The sequence below is a fragment of the Rhinolophus ferrumequinum genome, chromosome X (assembly GCF_004115265.2).
Source record: "Rhinolophus ferrumequinum isolate MPI-CBG mRhiFer1 chromosome X, mRhiFer1_v1.p, whole genome shotgun sequence".
Lineage (NCBI taxonomy): Eukaryota > Metazoa > Chordata > Mammalia > Chiroptera > Rhinolophidae > Rhinolophus > Rhinolophus ferrumequinum.
Window position 1 is genome coordinate 20,010,029 of NC_046284.1, and position 17,809 is coordinate 20,027,837.

Below are 17,809 nucleotides of genomic sequence, written 5' to 3' on the forward strand. Positions count from 1 at the left end.
AGTTGGCCATTTGTGTTTTCTCTCCTGTGAAATGCTTGGTTATGCCTTTTGCTCACTTTTTGGAGATTAGCTCTTTCTTACGTATTTTTAGATCTCTATGCATTCTGGTTACTAATCATTTATTATGTAGTATATATCTCAACTCATTAAACAGTATCATAAAGCTAAAGCTAAAAATATGGATACTGTGGTCAGACGTTTTGCATTCAAATTCTAGTTCTGTTACTTATAACTGTGTGACTCTGGATAAATTATGTAACCTTGCTCTGCTTTATGTTTCTCATCTATAAAATGGGGGTGATAATGGCACCAACCTCATAGGATAATGGAGGGATTAAATGAGTTAATAAATGTAATGCAGTTAAAACAGTGCCTGACACATAGTTAGAGTCAATAAATGTTTGCTGTTATTAGCTTTTACCATTTATAGCTCCCATGTAATTTTGAGACACAGTGGGCTCATCAAAGTGTTTATCCCACAAGTGGTCTCTTGCCCCATTCGGGGGTCTCCTGCACCATATCTACACTCCCATCCCTAAACTGCTCCCTATAACCGTGCGCCAAACCAAACTAATAATGGGGGTGACTCCACGTTGCACACACAAGCTTAAACATTAAGTGATGCCTGCCCCTCAAAGGCGCATCTGGCTGGTGAAGTTTTTCCTGGTGAGTGGGAAAACATTCTGCAAACTCGAAGGGCCTCCTCCAAAATCTGGAAAGATTAATGCCAGTAAATCCTCTCCCTCACTTTACAGACCCACAAGCATCGTAAAAATAATTCATGCAACTCTGAGACCTAACGGTGTCCTGATTTATTCTGCAACAATTTAAGAAAGTGATAGGATCCCTAGCATCTCAAAGGAACCTCTCTCCCAACCTGTCCCTGGGCCTCTTCCCCCAACTTGGGCCTTTCTTTGTGTAGTGTTTCAAAGACTAGCAAACCCGTGATATAAGCGCACCCACAAGGCACTCAGTAAAAGCTCCCCAAGTGAACGAATGAAGGAAGGAAGGAATGTTACTACGTTGCCAGGTAGAAGTGATATGAGGTGAAAAGGAATGTTGCGTGGCCAAGCCGCGTGATGATTGGCTGGCCCACAATAAGGGTGCGGGGAGAGCGAGGAACGTAGAAGAGGGTTTCTTTAGACGAGGTGGTCTCTGCCCAGCCAGTCACGACGTGGCGGGTGGAGAGCAGCGAGGCCCAGTTTGCGGGTCTCGGGTGGGCGGGGCGGCCCTTCGGGCCCCGCCCTACCCCGCCCACCGGCGCCGCGGCCGAGGCCTGAGCAGCGCCCGCGCCAGAGCCTGCGCACTGTGGCCGCAGCGCTAGCTGCTCCTCCGGGCCCGTCTGCTCGGAAGATGGCGGAGCGTGCCGGCGCTGGCGGTAGCACATCCCTGAGGGGGCTGAGGGAACGCATGGGTGAGCGGGCGGCGGCTCCTGGGGCGGGGGCGGGGGAGCTCGGGCCGTGTGGGAGGCGGGGTTCCCGTGGCCCCCCCAAGACCGTTGGAGCGGCGCGACGGGCGGCAGAAAACTTTACTTCGGAGTCGCCTCGAGCCGTCCGTTCCTCCCCTCACCCTCGCTGGAGCCCCATGGGGATGGGGAGCCGTGTTGGGACAGGGACGCGAGGGGAAACGGCCGGCCAGTACCGCCAGTGGCTGATGTCCCGCAGCCAACGGCCCAACTGCCACGGCCAACGGCCGAACCCCCGCGGGCGGGGCGCGACGGAACTAACGGGCGCTGCTTGGGCGGGGGAGGCTGGAACCCCAGACCCAGCGGCCGGACCAGAGCCCAGCCTGCCGTTGGGGGGCGACCGGCGTCCGTGCAACCGCCAGAACGGACGCGCCGCTGTCCGGGATGTGCGGGCGCCAGCCGGGACCCCGCGCGCCCTGACCGCCTCTCGCGGCCGGGGGGCAGCCCTTCCAGGCACCGGTGGTTGGAGTTTTCCCTCTGCCGCGGGCGCTCGTGCTCTAATTCTTTCCCACGGTCGCAATCCTTGCCTCTCCCAGAGGCTTACCTCCGCACCCTCCTGGTCAGGGTGCAATGAGGAGGGAGCCGAAGTTGGGATGAAACTTGGCTCTCTGTTCCTCCACATACGCCTGCTGTAGCACTTGACTTCGCCAAGATGTCACCTTCCCTGGGACGTCTTGCAGACCGTATTGCTGAACTGATTCAGAGTGTTTCTCCTAAATTGGTCCCGTCGCCAAAAAGTCTCCCCCCTCCCGAAAAAAAAAATCGTTAATTTTGTAAAATTTGGCAGTACATTGCATAGCCCACGAGACCGCTCCACTACTACGTGAGCAAGATAGTGTTTCTTGCTTGTGGGAGGTTGCTTTTAGCTAGTTCTGGCTAGTTTCCTCCTACATGAACTTGAATAAAACGATCTTACTGGTTTTTATTGAAATCCATAGAGATTTTTTCATTTGCAGTTGAAAATTAATTTAGATTGGCTGCGATTGGGAGGCTTTATGTTACTTCAGAATGCTTTGAATCACCTCCCCAAATAATGTCAGAAGCAAATACACTTTCATCCTTCCTTTGGGAGAAAAGCTCAGTCTCTATGTTGTTATTTATGGTTCACCTAGAGAGTTTGTAAGAAATTCAGATTGTTTTATTGCTTATTGACACCTAAGTCTTTCTGCCATTGGTTTATTTCAGTGATTTAAATTAACCAGCATTCCTGATAACCCCCCCACAACGTTTGTATATTGAACGTTGGAAAAGTATTTAAATTTTTAAAAATTTTATGTAGGATAGTTGCTTGAATTCACAGTATTTCAAATCAGAAACTTTAAAAGCCATGCAAAAAAGGCTTAACCCAGAACCATAGCTGACATCCTTGCTGCCCATGTTATGTTAGAAATTGAAAACATCACATGCTAGCCCAGAACTGCCCTCATGGTCTCAGCTCTTCCTGAAGGGGACAAGGGGACAAAGACTCCCCCTTTGTCCCCTTTGAAGTGTTTTGCCACTTTGTGGCAGTTGCTTCTTTTTATTCTGTTGTCCAAATAACAGTGAGTAGCGCTAAATCTATTAATCTGTAACAATTAGTTTCATAGTATGGTTCTTCTCTGCCCACACAACCATAGCTCTTTTTATAACAATAAAAAAAACTGTTCAGTCATTTTTTGCAATCTATGCCCTTTCCTACTCATAAAATTCTGGTTTATGTGATCATATATTTCTCATGAGTACAGAAGAAAGGATCTTGGTGAAGAAAGGTCATGGATAGGTGGGGTTACAGATTTTATGTTGAATTCTGAATGATTTCAAGAGCAATATCAGTGGCAGACGATACAGAATTGCTGAATAAGTATGGGGATGAGTATTTATCATTGACATCTCATAAGATTAAGCATTTTAGTGTGATTGTGCTTTGGTGCAGGCTTAGGAAGATTATTACCATTCTTGAACTAGTTGTCATGGAGTGTTCTTTCTGTCTTGCATTTATTTTGTCCTAGTGGAGCAGAAATCTCGTGACACAGATCGTGTGTGTGTTGAGGAACGGGGGTGGGGGACAGAGAGAAGCAGAGATTTTCCATTGTATTGAAGTCAGTCATGAGCTAAAGTGTTTTATGTCCAAAAGGGGCTTCAAAATTTCAATGACATCTTTTTAAAACCTATTAAGCGTAAAGTATGCCTATTTTTGGTTCATTTCATTCTGAGGCTTTTACTGGGCTGGGTAGGATTATTGATTGTAAGTTTTCCCCTCATAGGAGGAGAATGGTTTTCTTCTTGTAATGTCTTAAACTTTTTCTTTAAATTTAGGCCTTCCTTAGCCACAGCATAATAGCACTTTCTTTAAAAAGAAAAAGAATGGTAAATGCTTATTTAAAAATCATTCCATTGCTGTATTTTCAAAGTATATTTTAAACCAAAACCCATATATGTAATTTATTTATTGTTGAATCAACTTTGTACATTTAGATCTTAATTCCTTTTTTGTGATATTTTAAATAGAAGTAGCCTTAGAAAGTAGCTGAGGTGAGAATAATGAATTAACACATATAAAGGTTAAGTGGGTTATGTATAGTCTGGTCCTTAATAATTATATAATATTTCGAAGTATAGTTGCTTCTTAATCTACAATTCAGTCAAGTTCTGGCTTCACCATTACTACCTGTGTGATCTGGGAAAGTTATGTTTAGCTTCAGTCTTATATGTGAAAAAAAAAATGTGGAAACCAATGATATCCACTTTATAGGATTGTTACGAGAATTTAATGAGGTAATACAAATGAAAAGAACTTCATATATGGTGAAGTGATGTACATTATTTGTTATGGCAATTTTTAGGAAAGTACCATACGTATAAATTAAGATTCGTAATTCAGTTTTAGTAATAAACTCTACAAATTTTTGTATTTAATCTCCAAGCAAAGGTAACTTTTAACCTTACTTTGGGATTTAGAATTAGTATAAGAACTACTGAAATACTGTGGTATACTTCTTGCACCTTACTGTTACTTTAAAATGAATGGTAAATAAATTCCCTCATTCTATGGAGCCGAATAAAACATTCACTCTCGTAAGTCCAGACATAAAGGCTTTCTTCCATTGCATGGATATTTTAAATAATTTTTAGAGCCTGCCCTTTTGGTGAATGTATTTTTTGCCAGTAGGAATTTTGATACAAAGATCTGAAAATCAGATTTGATGTTATATTACCACATTAACCTTTATATGATTTTATATTCCCACTACAGCTAAGTCTAAGGTTTCTTCTGTTTAATAAGATCTTTAAATTTGGTAAATTGTACATTTTGAGACAAATTGCCCTTATGGTCAGCTAAATTGTGCCAAAATATAGACTTTCCTTAGGACTTCTAAGCAAGAAAACCAAATGTGCAAAAACAGCTTGTTTTCTCTCTGCTCACAGAGAAATGTTGCGAGTGGGAGGGGGTATATATATAGGAAGGCTTAATTAATTTATAGAGCATAGTTAAGAGTGTTTCTTAATACACTAGTATTCAAATTCAGAGGATTATTGTGGTCTACAAAATTGCCAGTAGTTGAATTATTAAGGAAGCTGGGAAGAGTCTAATCTTCAAATTTAGCTAGGTCATGGATTATCTGAGCTGTTAGGTCTCTGGGGTAAAAAAAAAAAAAAAATCCTTTTTCCCTTTTGAAATGGTGATCCCTATGGCGCCATTGTGATGTCACTTTCAAGGTTACTCTGTAAAATGACTCCCAGATATCATTCCTCAGCGGCAACTAACATCTCAGAGTCCTTTCATTCTATGAGTACAACGACAGCCCCTCTATTCCCTTAATTATTTTAACTGCCCATCATCAGCTGTTACATTTTCCTTGATACATAGAAACCAGAATCGTATGCAGAACCCCCGGATCATATTTCTTGTGCTTTTATACCAGGGTAGAAGAGAGTTTTCAGTGTTATTCTCCAGATTCTTCCTGAAGATGACCATTATTGTGGGGCATTTTAGAAACAGCCATACATGGTATTAAAGGTTTCAGGGAAAACCCTATAATAATGTGTATGTATATCATCTAGAATTTTAGTTTTTCTTTCCCTCAAATTGTGCTGCCATTATATTTCACCTTTATTGAAGTTTATTTATTAAATTTAAGTAGTTGGTATACAATGTTAAATTAGTTTCAAGTGTACAGTATAGTAATTTGACATTTATATACCTTACGATGTGATCACCACACTAAATCGAGTAATCATTTGTCACCATATAAACTTATCACAATATTATTAACTATATTCCTCACCCCCCAACCCCCTATTGAAGTTTATGTACCACTCTTCTGCCTGCTTATACAAGACATATGTAAGTTCCTATTGTGTAATTTATATTTGCTTGACATTTTTCTACCTAGAACAATACCATCTAATAGGAAATTCCTTGAGTGGTCTTCCACCTTCACTGCATTAGAATAGAGCTTTTAGCATCTGCAAAGGCCTGGGCCCCACCACCGGAGAGTGGGGGCAGGAAGGGGCAGGCATTGCTAATTTTTTAAAGCAATTTAGGAGACTAGTGTGCCACCGGGGTAGAAAGCCCCTGCTTGGTCATTTATAAATGAATGTACTCCTTAATATTGGGTCCTGTCTCTGACGATCTCACTGTTGACACTTTGCTTCCAAATGAAGATCCATAAATTCCACATCTTTTCTAAATTCCCAGTCTATGGCGAAACATTTTTTCCAGTTCCTTGCCAGCTCAGTTTTTCTAGTACTAGGCGCAGTGTCTTGTCTGATGCATTTTTGAAAGCTGTTAATCATTAGCACCTACTCATCCACAGACTTGTGCTGTTATTCCCTCTAACAAATCTCTCTGTGTCCACAGATATGCTGGCACATCCACAGCACACACTTTCAATTCTTTGTGAAATTATTGTTGAACATCATGAACTCAGTATGTCTTTTGTTGTTGACCCTGATTAACACCCCATGACTTGTCTTACAGAAGAGATGGTATCCTTTCTCATCAAAGACACAATTGGCTATGCTTTGCCACCCCCTGTATTAGCTGTTTGTATTCTTCATATCTAATCCCTTTCCTTTATCTCCCTGTATTTTAGTTGCTGCCGCTCAGGCCATTGCTAAAGAAAGACGGAATCAGAGTGCCTCCAGCTCTCTTCCATCCCAATCCTCAAGTACAAGATCAGCATTTAAACCAGGTATAATTTCTGGAATGCTTTGATAGATGTCAAAGTGTCATATCATTAACATTTGATACCCTATTAATCTCTGTTCTTTTTTTTTTTTTTTAGTAATAGATGGATCTGTGCTTAAAAATGACATAAAACAAAAATTAGCAAAGGAGCGCAGGGAAGAAATGAGACGACAACAAGATGGTATATTTTAGACTTTTTTAAGAAAATCAGAATGAATTTTATATTAAGGTTATATGTTTCCAAAGTGGTTTTACTTAATTTTCCCAATCTGTTTATATGATAGATTATACTTTTTATAATATGCATTACATGAGACTAAATGCTTATACTAAATCAGATCAAGAAGGCCCATGGTGTTTGACTAAATTGTTTCATTTTTGAAGTAGTAGTTTCTGTTAGCTTTAATTTTCTGAAAACTAAAGTACGAAAATTTCTTCAACATTTGTAGGAACAAGTAGAATGGGATTTCAGTAGAAATGATACTAAACATGAAAATGAAATTGCTAAGAATCCTAACAGATAAGGTATCTTTCACTGATTGGTATGCTTCTCTAGTGTAACTTTGTATCAATTAGGATGTAAAAGAGTAATCTTTCTATACCTTGAGAGAATGCTTTCTCAAGTATGTATTTTTCTCCCCTGGTCTTGTAAATCCACTTACAATGCTAGTGCTTAACTTCATTCAAATGGAATATCAATTACCTTTGTTTTGGTGAGAAGCTGTTTCTTCCGAGCTCTTAGTAGGAGAGTATTTTACAATTGCATAGATGCTCTCCAGGCTTAAGCCAGGGGAAATTTGAATATAGGAAAACAAAGTGTGGTATGTGACTAAGTCCATGAACTGGCATGTTTAATTTGGTCTGTATAGATGAGCCCTTTGAAAGAAGTTTCCTAGTAGAAGGAAAAAATATATATATTCTGGCCATGTATTTTTTTTTTAATTCTTATTTTAAGTATAGCATGTTAAGCTGGTGGGGTTTGACTTTTTAGCTCAAATCAGCAGAAACATCACATAAGCGGAACTATTTCTTCTTAATTTGGAAGTTTGGTTCAGACAGGATGAGAGTCATCTATCTAAGCTAGTTAGTTCTCTGGAGTTAAATGAACACCCAGTGAAAATGAGTGTTTAGTGGCCACCTCTGTTCACTTATATAATAAATCCTTAGATATTAGCACAGGTTATTTTTAAGAAAGAGAATGAGATATATTAAGTTTTTCCTTTTGTAATGTGGAAAACTTAAATATTTTATTGGCTCTTACACACCTTGTATTTGGAATATTTCAGCTAATAAAGAAATACAGCTACTTGAAAAAGAAAGAAAGGCCAAGATCCAGTATGAAAAACAGATGGAAGAAAAACAACGAAAGCTCCGAGAACAAAAAGAAAAAGATGAACAGAGGAGAATATCTGCAGAAGAAAAAAGAAAACAAAAATTACGGGAAGAAAAGGTACATATTTTTCTAGCCTGTTAATCAGATGATACAGTGTGTTGCCTGGGTCTGGAATACTTTTTTTTTAAGCCCTTCTCTGCCTTTATCTGTCCAACCTGTGGAAAGGGAACCAATCCCATTTCTTCCTTTCTTCTTCCCTGAAACGTTAGAGTCTCTTGCCCCTGTCTGGTCAGATCCCAGAAGTTTAGACCCACTGGCTGAGCTTAAAGGAACCGTGCAGATCCAGGAAGAGAGAGCCCTGTCCACCTTCAGGACGTGGCACACCGGGTGCCTGAGGCGTGGGGTTTGCTCTGAGTGGCTCTCTCTCCTACCAAAAAGCTTTCAGTGTTGGCCCAATTCCTAATACTCACAGACCCACCGTCTGGTCCTCCTTGACAGTCCCCCATCTGACAGGCTCACTTCTCACAGCTCCTCTAACTGCGTGACTGAGTCCCAGCCTTTGAGTCCCAGCCAAATGCAGAGCACTGCTCTCCCTTCCACATTCTCCTGGCCCCCTCTCGTGTGCACTCACTCTCTCCTCCCGCTTCCTCGCCCTCCTGTTCCTCACATTCTCTTCTTTCTTGGTGTTGTTTTGTGGCCCACTGCTCTCTTTTCCTTTCCGGACTCTTTGTTGGTGTTTGGCACTCTCTTGGTATGAGTCGCTCCCTTTGTGATGCCCTCTCTTCGGTCCCTTCTGTCCCTCTTCAGTCAGTTTGCCTTTTATTGCATCTGGCTACCTGTCTCATTCTGTATGATTCTCTCTGACACCAAATTTTTCACCTGTAGGTCATTCCACTACTTTACTCTGATTATCCTTGACTCTTTCTTCTGAATCCAGCACATTCTGTGTGACACCATTCTCTTTCTTGCTGGCATTCTCTTTTTCTTTATCTCAGTGAGACTCAAGTATCCCTAAATAAATTTTAGTTTGTATTCTGGTTCTCTGACTCTGGTCTTTTTGTGCCTCACTTTTCTTTTTGCTTTCTTTGTTTTAGCTTCTTTCTTTTTCTCTCCCCATCTTTGAACTTTCTGCCTGTTCTCTCAGTATGTGTGTTTTTATCTTTCTCTCTTTTTTTTTCTGTTGCTCTAATTTTTAAATATCTTTTTCTCTCTTTTCTCTTTGGTTCCATTACTCCCCGCGAGACTTCTTCTCTGTGTCTTTCTCTGCTGCTCACTTTTCCTCCTTCCTTGTGCACATAGTTGCTCTGGCACATGCCTCAGCCCCAGCTCCTACCTCCATCTGTGGGTCTTCCTTCTAGAACTGCCCTTGTGACATTTCCTCCCCATCCATGATCCAGTACCACTTTTTCTGTCCTTTTGAACCTTTTTCCTTTCTTTTTTTATTTTTTTTAATTGGGGAATATTGAGGAACAGTATGTTTCTCCAGGGCCCATCAGCTCCAAGTCGTTGTCCTTCAATCTAGTTGTGGAGGGTGCTGCTCAGCTCCAAGTCCAGTTGCCGTTTTCAATCTTTAGTTGCAGGGGCACAGCCCACCATCCCATGTGGGAATTGAACCAGGAACCTTGTTGTTGAGAGCTCACGCTCTAACCAACTGAGCCATCCGGCTACCCCTCCGGCAGCTCACTGTCTTCAATATAGTTGTGGAGGGCGCAGCTCACTGGCCCATGTGGGAATTGAACCGGCAACCCTGTTGTTCAGAGCTCGAGCCATCCGGCCACCCCCTGAACCTTTTTCTATGGTTGTTTATGTCTGTCTTTTTTCACAAGTTCAGTATTTGATGGACTCTCAGAATTCCTGTCACTTTCCATTTTCCTCTGTGAAACATCATCTTAATTTACTTACCTATGTTAAACAGAATGAGAGAGAGAGAGACCTAAGACAAAAAACCAAAGAAAGCAAAACTAAACTGTGTGTGCAAAGTGGGGGAGGGTCCCTGGAGCAGAGAGATAGTCCTAGGGACTGAGAGAAAAAAATATCATCTTAGTGAAAGAGGAATCCAAGAGAGAGAATGCAGCAAAATGACACTGCAGACAGAAAGGAAGCCAGAGACGTGGCAGGAGAAGAGGCAGAAAGACAAAGAGAAAAGACCTAGAGAGCTGGGAAGTCCCAGCAGAGCAGGGGCCATGGGACACTAAGGCTGGGGCAGGGAGGTGGGGGCGCTACAGTGGGAGATACATCTGAGCCACAGATGCTGGAAGGAACCTCGGAGCACAGAGGGTCAGTGCATTTGAAAACAGCAGTATAGAATTCTTAGGAATCAGAAATGTTTTATAATACAAAATTAGTCTGTTTTTAGTTTTTCTAAGTTTCTAAGTAATTTAGAACAACTTTCTGTTAGAAAATATAATTTTTTAATTGAAGTTTATTGGGGTGACAATGTTAGTAAGGTTACATAGGTTTCAGGTGTACAATTCTGTATTACATCATCTATATATCACATTGTGTGTTCACCACCCAGAGTCAGTTCTCCTTCCAGAAAATACAATTTTAAAATATTACCTACCGTTAGATAAATTTTATTTTAAGAATTACAATTGCTATTCTCCGCAGAGGATATGGATGATTCCATTTTCCTGGTATGTTTACCCTCATCGCCCTCAGAGAGACAGAGAAACGGTGGGGACATTGTAAGGATGATGTTGCTAAGAAACGGGCGTTGTCAAGGAAAAATAGAAAACCTTCTGGCCCTGCAGTTGATTTGCTTACCTGAGTATAGCCTATGGTATGCTATAGCACAGGGATGAAAAATATCTAAGAAAAGAAAACCACCTCATTTCTGGAAGTGGAGTTGTTTTGCCATAGTGTGACATTCACATTTGTATAGCTGTTATCCTGAGCAGTTTAAATTGAAGTTGAGGTCAAGACAAACACATGGATTATTTTTTTAAAAACTGTATTAGTTAACACCAGAATTTAAGGTGTTATAAATGTGGGTATAATAGATGACCCTGACATAGATTTCACTTCTATGTGTGTTAGTTGATTTTTTTCCTGCCTCATTCTAAAAAGAATTTCAGATATATTTTAAAAAATACATACCATACCAGATGATAAATGCTTGAGGGAATCAAGCAGAGGGGGAAATTAAAGTAGGAAAGTAATAAAATTTAAGGTATTATTAGCAAACACAAAAGTGGACCACTCAGTCTTTATATAGTTGCTAGAAATAGGCTACAAATTTGGTTCTAGATTTCCTAATGATATAAGCAGAGGGAGGTACGGTCAGTTCCTCGATTCTGATTTGTAAGATTAAAACCTAGTTATTCAGGAAAAGCACTAATAACTGAAACATCTCTCTTTTTAATTTTATTGGGGAATATTGGGGAACAGTGTGCTTCTCCAGGGTCCATCAGCTCCAAGTTGTTGTCCTTCAATCTAGTTGTGGAGGGTGCAGCTCAGCTCCAAGTCCAGTCGCTGTTTTCAATTTTTAGTTGCAGGGAGCGCAGCCCACCATCCCATGTGGGAATTGAACCGGCAACCTTGTTGTTGAGAGCTTGAGCTCTAACCAACTGAGCTATCCGGCCACCCCTCCAGAAGCTCAGCGGCAGCTCGTTTTCTTCTATCTAGTTGTGGAGGGCGCAGCTCACTGGCCCATGTGGGAATGGAACCGGCAACCCTGTCGTTCAGAGCTCGTGCTCTAACCAACTGAGCTATCAGGCTGCCCCAACATGTATCTATTTTTAACTTTTACCTGATACAAAAGATTTTTTGCCTGATATAAAAATTTGACGATGGTGTTGTTTTGTAACCCACATATCAAAATTATACTAACCACTATAAGGAATATCTAAAAATTGTTGGCATATATTTTAAATAGGAAAGATTCAAAGCTGTTCTCTGTCGTACTTTGGAGCGGAGTAACACTGTTGATCAACGCCAAAAAAGATGGTCTTGGGAAGGCTCGATGACAGTGAACTCCGAAAGTAAAACTGGTAATTAATACAGCTATTAAAGTTCATTCATGCTCGTATTTAAATGCTGGTTATTAATATGAGGTTGTTTTTGCAACAAGGTTTTGAGTTTTGCATCTTAAATGAAAGTCCTGCCATGTATTCTTTGGTAGGTACAGTTTTTCACCTGTGTTGTGAGATTGCAAAAGAAACAGGTGAAAATTTTATAATTTTATTTTATCCAGTATATCTGAAATCTTACCATTTAAACTTATAATCAGTATAAAAATGATTAATAATAAGCTTTATACAATGCATATTTTAAAAATAAATTAAATCTACCCTATTTACTATTGATGTGCTGTAAATTTTCCTGTATATGAATATAATTCTATACAATTTCATAAAGCATAAGTTAAATATATATGTAGTTTTTTAAGGAATGACTGACAGTGAACATTGTGTACCTAATTAATGCATGTTTATGCTCCATGGAACTACATCATGAACTCATGTTGTTTCAGCTAATGATGCTTTCTTAAAATATGAGTACAGTAAATGTTATCTTTTCTCAGTTAAGAAACGATCTGTATCTACTGAAAAACTCGAACAGGAGACTTCTGGTTTACACAAACAAACAACTATGTCATCTGCAGGTCTTCAGAATTCTGTTGCCAAAAGTGAGTAGTTATTTCACGTATTCCGCTGAATTTCAAATCAATGAAATTAGTTCTTTATATGTATTTTTATAGTATCACTTATTATTTTAGATTGTGGAACATTTAGATTTCTTTCAGAAGACTACCACATTGTTTTATAGTAGGTAGAGTGGTCATTAACATTTTGTATTTTCAACATACCAATATAAATGTCAATATATGTATATACAGTGGTACCTTGGTGTTCAAATGTCTCCGTTGACGAACATTTTGGTTTATGAACACTGTAAACCCGGAAGTAAATGCTTCGGTTTTTGAACACGACTCAGAAGTCGAACATGTCACACGGCTTCCGCTGAGTGCAAGATCCTGAGGCCTAACTGTCAGCTGTTTTCGAACGTTTCAGAACTCATGGATTACGTTAGAAAACCGAGGTACCACTGTATATAAAATCAATATATAAGTATCAATATAAATCCTCATTTTGTGGTTTGTGTATTAATCATATCACATGGGTTTGTTGGGCTCAGGTAGCCCAAACCAAAACATATTTTGACCAAAAGACATTGCCATTAAATGGCACAATAATTTATTTTCAAATTAATTCACATTCTTTCTAACCTATAAATGAAATAGTTTTTTCTAGGGACTAGTTAAACTAGTTGTTCAATTTTCATTAAGTTTCTTGAATATTACCTCATTTAAGGAAAATAATAGCATGTATGTAACAGTGGACATATTGATCTGCTTCACATATTTGTTATTCACAACCTTGCAAAATTGACAGGCAAGTATAATTACATTTCTGGTTTTGTAGTTAAGATCCCAATGAAGTTACCTACTATGGATACTTCAAATACCTTTTGCTCTTGGTGTTTGCCCTTTTAATTAGTGTTCCTTATTTAAAAAAATTGTTAACTGAAAGTGTGTCAGTAACCATTTCTGGCTTGTAATTCATGGTGCTTCTCTCACTGATAATTGAAATGGATTAGGTCACCATACCCATCAATCAAAAAAAAAATCCTTTTTCTTTCTGGGGATGAAAATAGAACTGATCTTGGCAGGAAAAAGACATGGCTAACATTCCACAGGGTTCCCTCAAATTTAGCTATTAAAAAGAAGAAATACAATGTTTGTGCTTTATAATTTTAAATTCAAATTATAGTTTGAATTTAAAAAGTGTATTTTTTTTTTTTAATATTAGGTGCCTTGACATTTTTTGGAGCAATGCTGATTGCTTTACAATTCCAGTAGAGCAAAAGATTCTGGATCTCATTTAAATTATAATTAATTGTAGCAGTGGTTAACTTAGTGGGAAAGATTTCCATTTTTTTCTAAATATTATAGTTTCAATATGTTGAAATTATTTTTGTTTTGCTCATACTGCATTATGTTATTTGTGCTTTTAGGACTCATACAATTTCCAATGATGAGCTTGCAAGGTCTTTTGTCAGTCTGGGTGCATCACATTTTCTCTTGTAATGGTCTAACAAAAGTTGATCCACTTACCATTGTTGTCCTCAATATGCTTTCCCAAAGCACTTTTATGTATAGCCCAGGTCCATTCATAGATTAATATAGGAAGATTTTCTCTAGCACCTTGCTTGTCATATAATAAAATTAATTTTTTTCCACCAACTCAGTCCTTTAGAAAAATTAGATAACATTCGTTGCAATGTCATGTTTATATACTTTCATTTTAATATATCTTAATTTTTTCACAAGTCTTGACTATGTTTTACTATCTAATTGCTTTGAGGACTTAGCAAAGATTTTTCCAGAGGGACAATACATTTTTTAATATAATAAGCAAACACTAGTATGATTGCATTAATGTCTACAGGCCATACTAATGAGACTTGTAAAGAGACCGGACAGGTGGTAACTTTCAAGGTAATGATTAGTTGTTGCACTAAAGGAGCAATTCCAAGTAACTCTTTAAATGATTTCTTTACTAGTTTTTAATACAAGAAGGTATGTGTCAAAGATACTTTGTGAAATAATTTGCTTAAAGGTACCGTATATTGCACACCCAGACATGATGAATGTTGTAATTAATGATTTCAGGAAAAATAAAATTAATATTGGCAGTGGCTTGCCTTTGTAAAATCCCTTCAAATTGAAATGAAACCTGTTCAACCTGGAGAGGTGAGCATTTCAGACCCAAATGAAGTTCATAATCTAACCTGTAATATTTTTAAATAACCCTATTTTAAGTCTTGGCTGATTCAAATAGTCTATTTTTCTTCTCATTACTGACTCATAATAACTATTTGTACCATTTTGTCCTTTCTTGTAGTATGATGATAAAGGATGTGTGATTTAATCACCTGATTAAATCAGTTATACCTCTGTAGTTCATGATGCTGAATTATATTATCAATTCAAGAAGTTTCAAATGACGATAGATTGTCAATATGCACTTTAATTTGCAGGTCCCCAAAAAAGAAGTTATTCTTTAAAAAGACATTGCTTAATATTTTGAACCAGAATATTTCAAGTGAAATGGAAATGTATCTACACAAAACAGATTATTTCCCCTATTAATGGTTTGGGTTGCTAACACCGTACATCTATACCATATGTTAATGATCATTTTTGTTTAAAAAAATACTAGTTACAACTTACGTTACTTTGGTAATAGATGTCATTGATTGTGTCTAAAATGAAAGGTTGTATACGTCTAATTTGGGAACTTTGATGTTGTCAGGTAGTAACAGACCTTTTCCCTCTTAATTTTTACCATTTTTCTAAATAATTTTCAGATAACTTAAAAGAGAAAACTAGTTTTAAGTTTGGGGATGTAGAATCTCTACATAATATTTGGAATTAAAGACATTTTTACAAGTAAGTGCAGAGAAGATAGAAAACGTTTGAAAAAAGGAGTGGCTCACTTCTGAAATAATATATTTAAACAGTTTGTAAAAAATAATATTCCTTTGCCCTTGATCTCCAGAAAAAACAGAAAAGAGGATAAACTCACCTTTGAATAGAAGAAATAGCAAACAGCATTCACCTACGGAAACAGAACCAGTGGGAAGAGAATCAGGTGGTTAGTTATTTCTAAGTACCAATCTTAACTAGTGGTTTAAAAGAGATATATATGTCAACATTCAGTTGCTTGAAAAGTCATTCCTCAAATTGAAAGCCAAAATATCCCTTATGTATCTAAAAGTGCTTTGGTGCCATGCTTATTTGAGTGAAGCCAGAAGAGTCTGTCTTTAAATGAAATAAGTCTGCCATCATCTGAGCAAGTGGTCTTTAATGAAGCTGACAAACTAGATGACAGATGTTGGAAGAGATAGATTTGTACCGGAGGACTTGATTCGCTTTAGTCATTTCATCGATTTGTATTTCGAAGTTCTAAATTACCGGCCACATTTGGAACTTCAAAGCTTTGCTCTGTTGCTTCATAGCATCTCCCCACATCTGTCCTTTGTTCATGTTTTCCTTGCTGATTATTGCACACAGAATTTCACAGTTTTTACTGAAGTACTTCATTTAAGAAAATTTCTTTCTAACACTTTTTTTCCCCACTAACTTTTCCCTGTCAAACATGATTGATTGTTGCTTTGAACCATTCACTTACAGAAGACTCTCCACTTCATTGATTTGGGTCACATCCTATTACAACAAATGTCATTGTCACAGGGATCTTTCTGACCATAAAAACTTATTGGAGCTAGATATCTACAACAAGATTTCACTTTTAGCAAAAGAATTCTGTCAGTCCCTTAGAGCTTTTGGCAATGGACTTACCAGTATGACCATCGGTGGCACATATCTGTAGGAATCCATGTCAAAGTTGTTATGTCGTGTACAACTTCTTTTTCCATATGTGGGTTCCTCCATAGAGACTCCATCCATTGGGTATGGTCTGTTAAATATATTACCTAGATTCCTTCATTGGGGTTATTGTGGTTTGTTGGGGCCTTTCCACCTTTATCCAGGTATTCTCTTCCCTAACAGTACAGTCTGGTCAGGTGGCAGCATTCACTAGTATGTATGTGTTGTTCTCATTGCCTCTGTTTCTTGGCTAAGAAAAGTTATTTGCAGCAGCTCACATTGATTTTTCTTTCCAATATTTTTGAGGCCTCAAATTGAATCCTTTTTGTCTGTTCTCATCATTTAGTTCAGCACCTGTGCACCGATCTTTGGGAGAATGATTTAATCATGCGCCTGATCGCCCCAACAAAAGCATCAATAGCCAGGAGCAAAAGTGCTGCCTCATTGTCAGTCCCTGGAAAAGTATCTCCTGCAGGTAACAGGCATGGTAGAAAGCTGGAAAGTGTTCGTTTTTGCACTTAAAGAGTAGGTTGTATCACTTAATTCATTGCGGTAATGCATGAACATAATTTGAATCAATAGTTTTCAAAATGAGTGGTTTTTACCCAACATTTTATGTTGCATATTTATTTTATGACTTCTAGCATGGTAGAGCAGTTATCTGGGTAATATCATAGGTGATATATAGGATGAGATAGGCAATTTTGGTGGTTAAATTTTTAAGCTCTATGAGTTTCTTGACCTGTACTTAAATATGTCACAGTACTGTAAAAAGTACTGGATTTTAAAAGTACAGAAAAACTTAATATCCAAGGAGAAAGTTTCCTACTCCACCTTCCTTTTTTTCCTAAAATATGGACGAATAATATTGAGCTGTTCTTTAGCTTTTAATTAAGAACATATTGTTAGTAAAGTAAAACAAATCTTCAGGGTTTTGTGGGTTTTCTCATTTATAGGTTACATATAGTGTTAGACATGCCTGTAGGTAGTTAGAAGTCCTCAGTAATGGAGAGCTCTAATGCACTGTTACCATCATTTGTTTTCCCTTTTTTTCTCTCCACTTTTTCCTTTCCAGAATATATCCCACTCCTTTGGATTTTTTTCTGTCAATATTCATATGATTAGTAAAATAAATCAAAATGCTCTCATAGGCTTTCTGGTAGTGCAGTTTTACTTCTGTTGGTTTGAATCCCTGACTTTGTTTATGCCCAGTTATATGTATGTCAGACTATTTTCTGCCAGTCTCCCTGTAATCTATTGTGAGATATTTCTGATTACTTTCATTTTAGTTTTTTTTTTAATTCAAGTTTATTGGGGTGACAATTGTTAGTAAAGTTAACATAGATTTCAGGTATACAATTCTGTATTACATCATCTATAAATCACATTGTGCGTTCACCACCCAGAGTCAGTTCTCTTTCCATCACCATATATTTGACATTTTAG

At 38.4% G+C, this 17,809-nt stretch overlaps 1 protein-coding gene across 6 annotated transcripts in view; it reads left to right on the forward strand.

The window, feature by feature from the left end:
• Positions 1 to 1,222: 1,222 nt before the first annotated feature.
• Positions 1,223 to 17,809, forward strand: part of MAP7D3 (MAP7 domain containing 3) — a 31,524-nt gene continuing 14,937 nt past the window's right edge. For 2 of the 6 annotated variants that reach the window (XM_033118682.1, XM_033118654.1), the window contains exons 1-8: positions 1,251 to 1,414; positions 6,541 to 6,639; positions 6,733 to 6,816; positions 7,922 to 8,085; positions 11,846 to 11,960; positions 12,494 to 12,598; positions 15,534 to 15,626; positions 16,710 to 16,838. In XM_033118682.1, coding sequence (XP_032974573.1) covers positions 1,354 to 1,414; positions 6,541 to 6,639; positions 6,733 to 6,816; positions 7,922 to 8,085; positions 11,846 to 11,960; positions 12,494 to 12,598; positions 15,534 to 15,626; positions 16,710 to 16,838 — 850 coding nt within the window. In that variant the 5' untranslated portion in view covers positions 1,251 to 1,353. Of the gene's footprint in view, positions 1,415 to 6,540; positions 6,640 to 6,732; positions 6,817 to 7,921; positions 8,086 to 11,845; positions 11,961 to 12,493; positions 12,599 to 15,533; positions 15,627 to 16,709; positions 16,839 to 17,809 lie in introns of all 6 variants that reach the window. The other 4 variants (XM_033118700.1, XM_033118672.1, XM_033118663.1 and 1 more) reach the window with 4 other exon arrangements.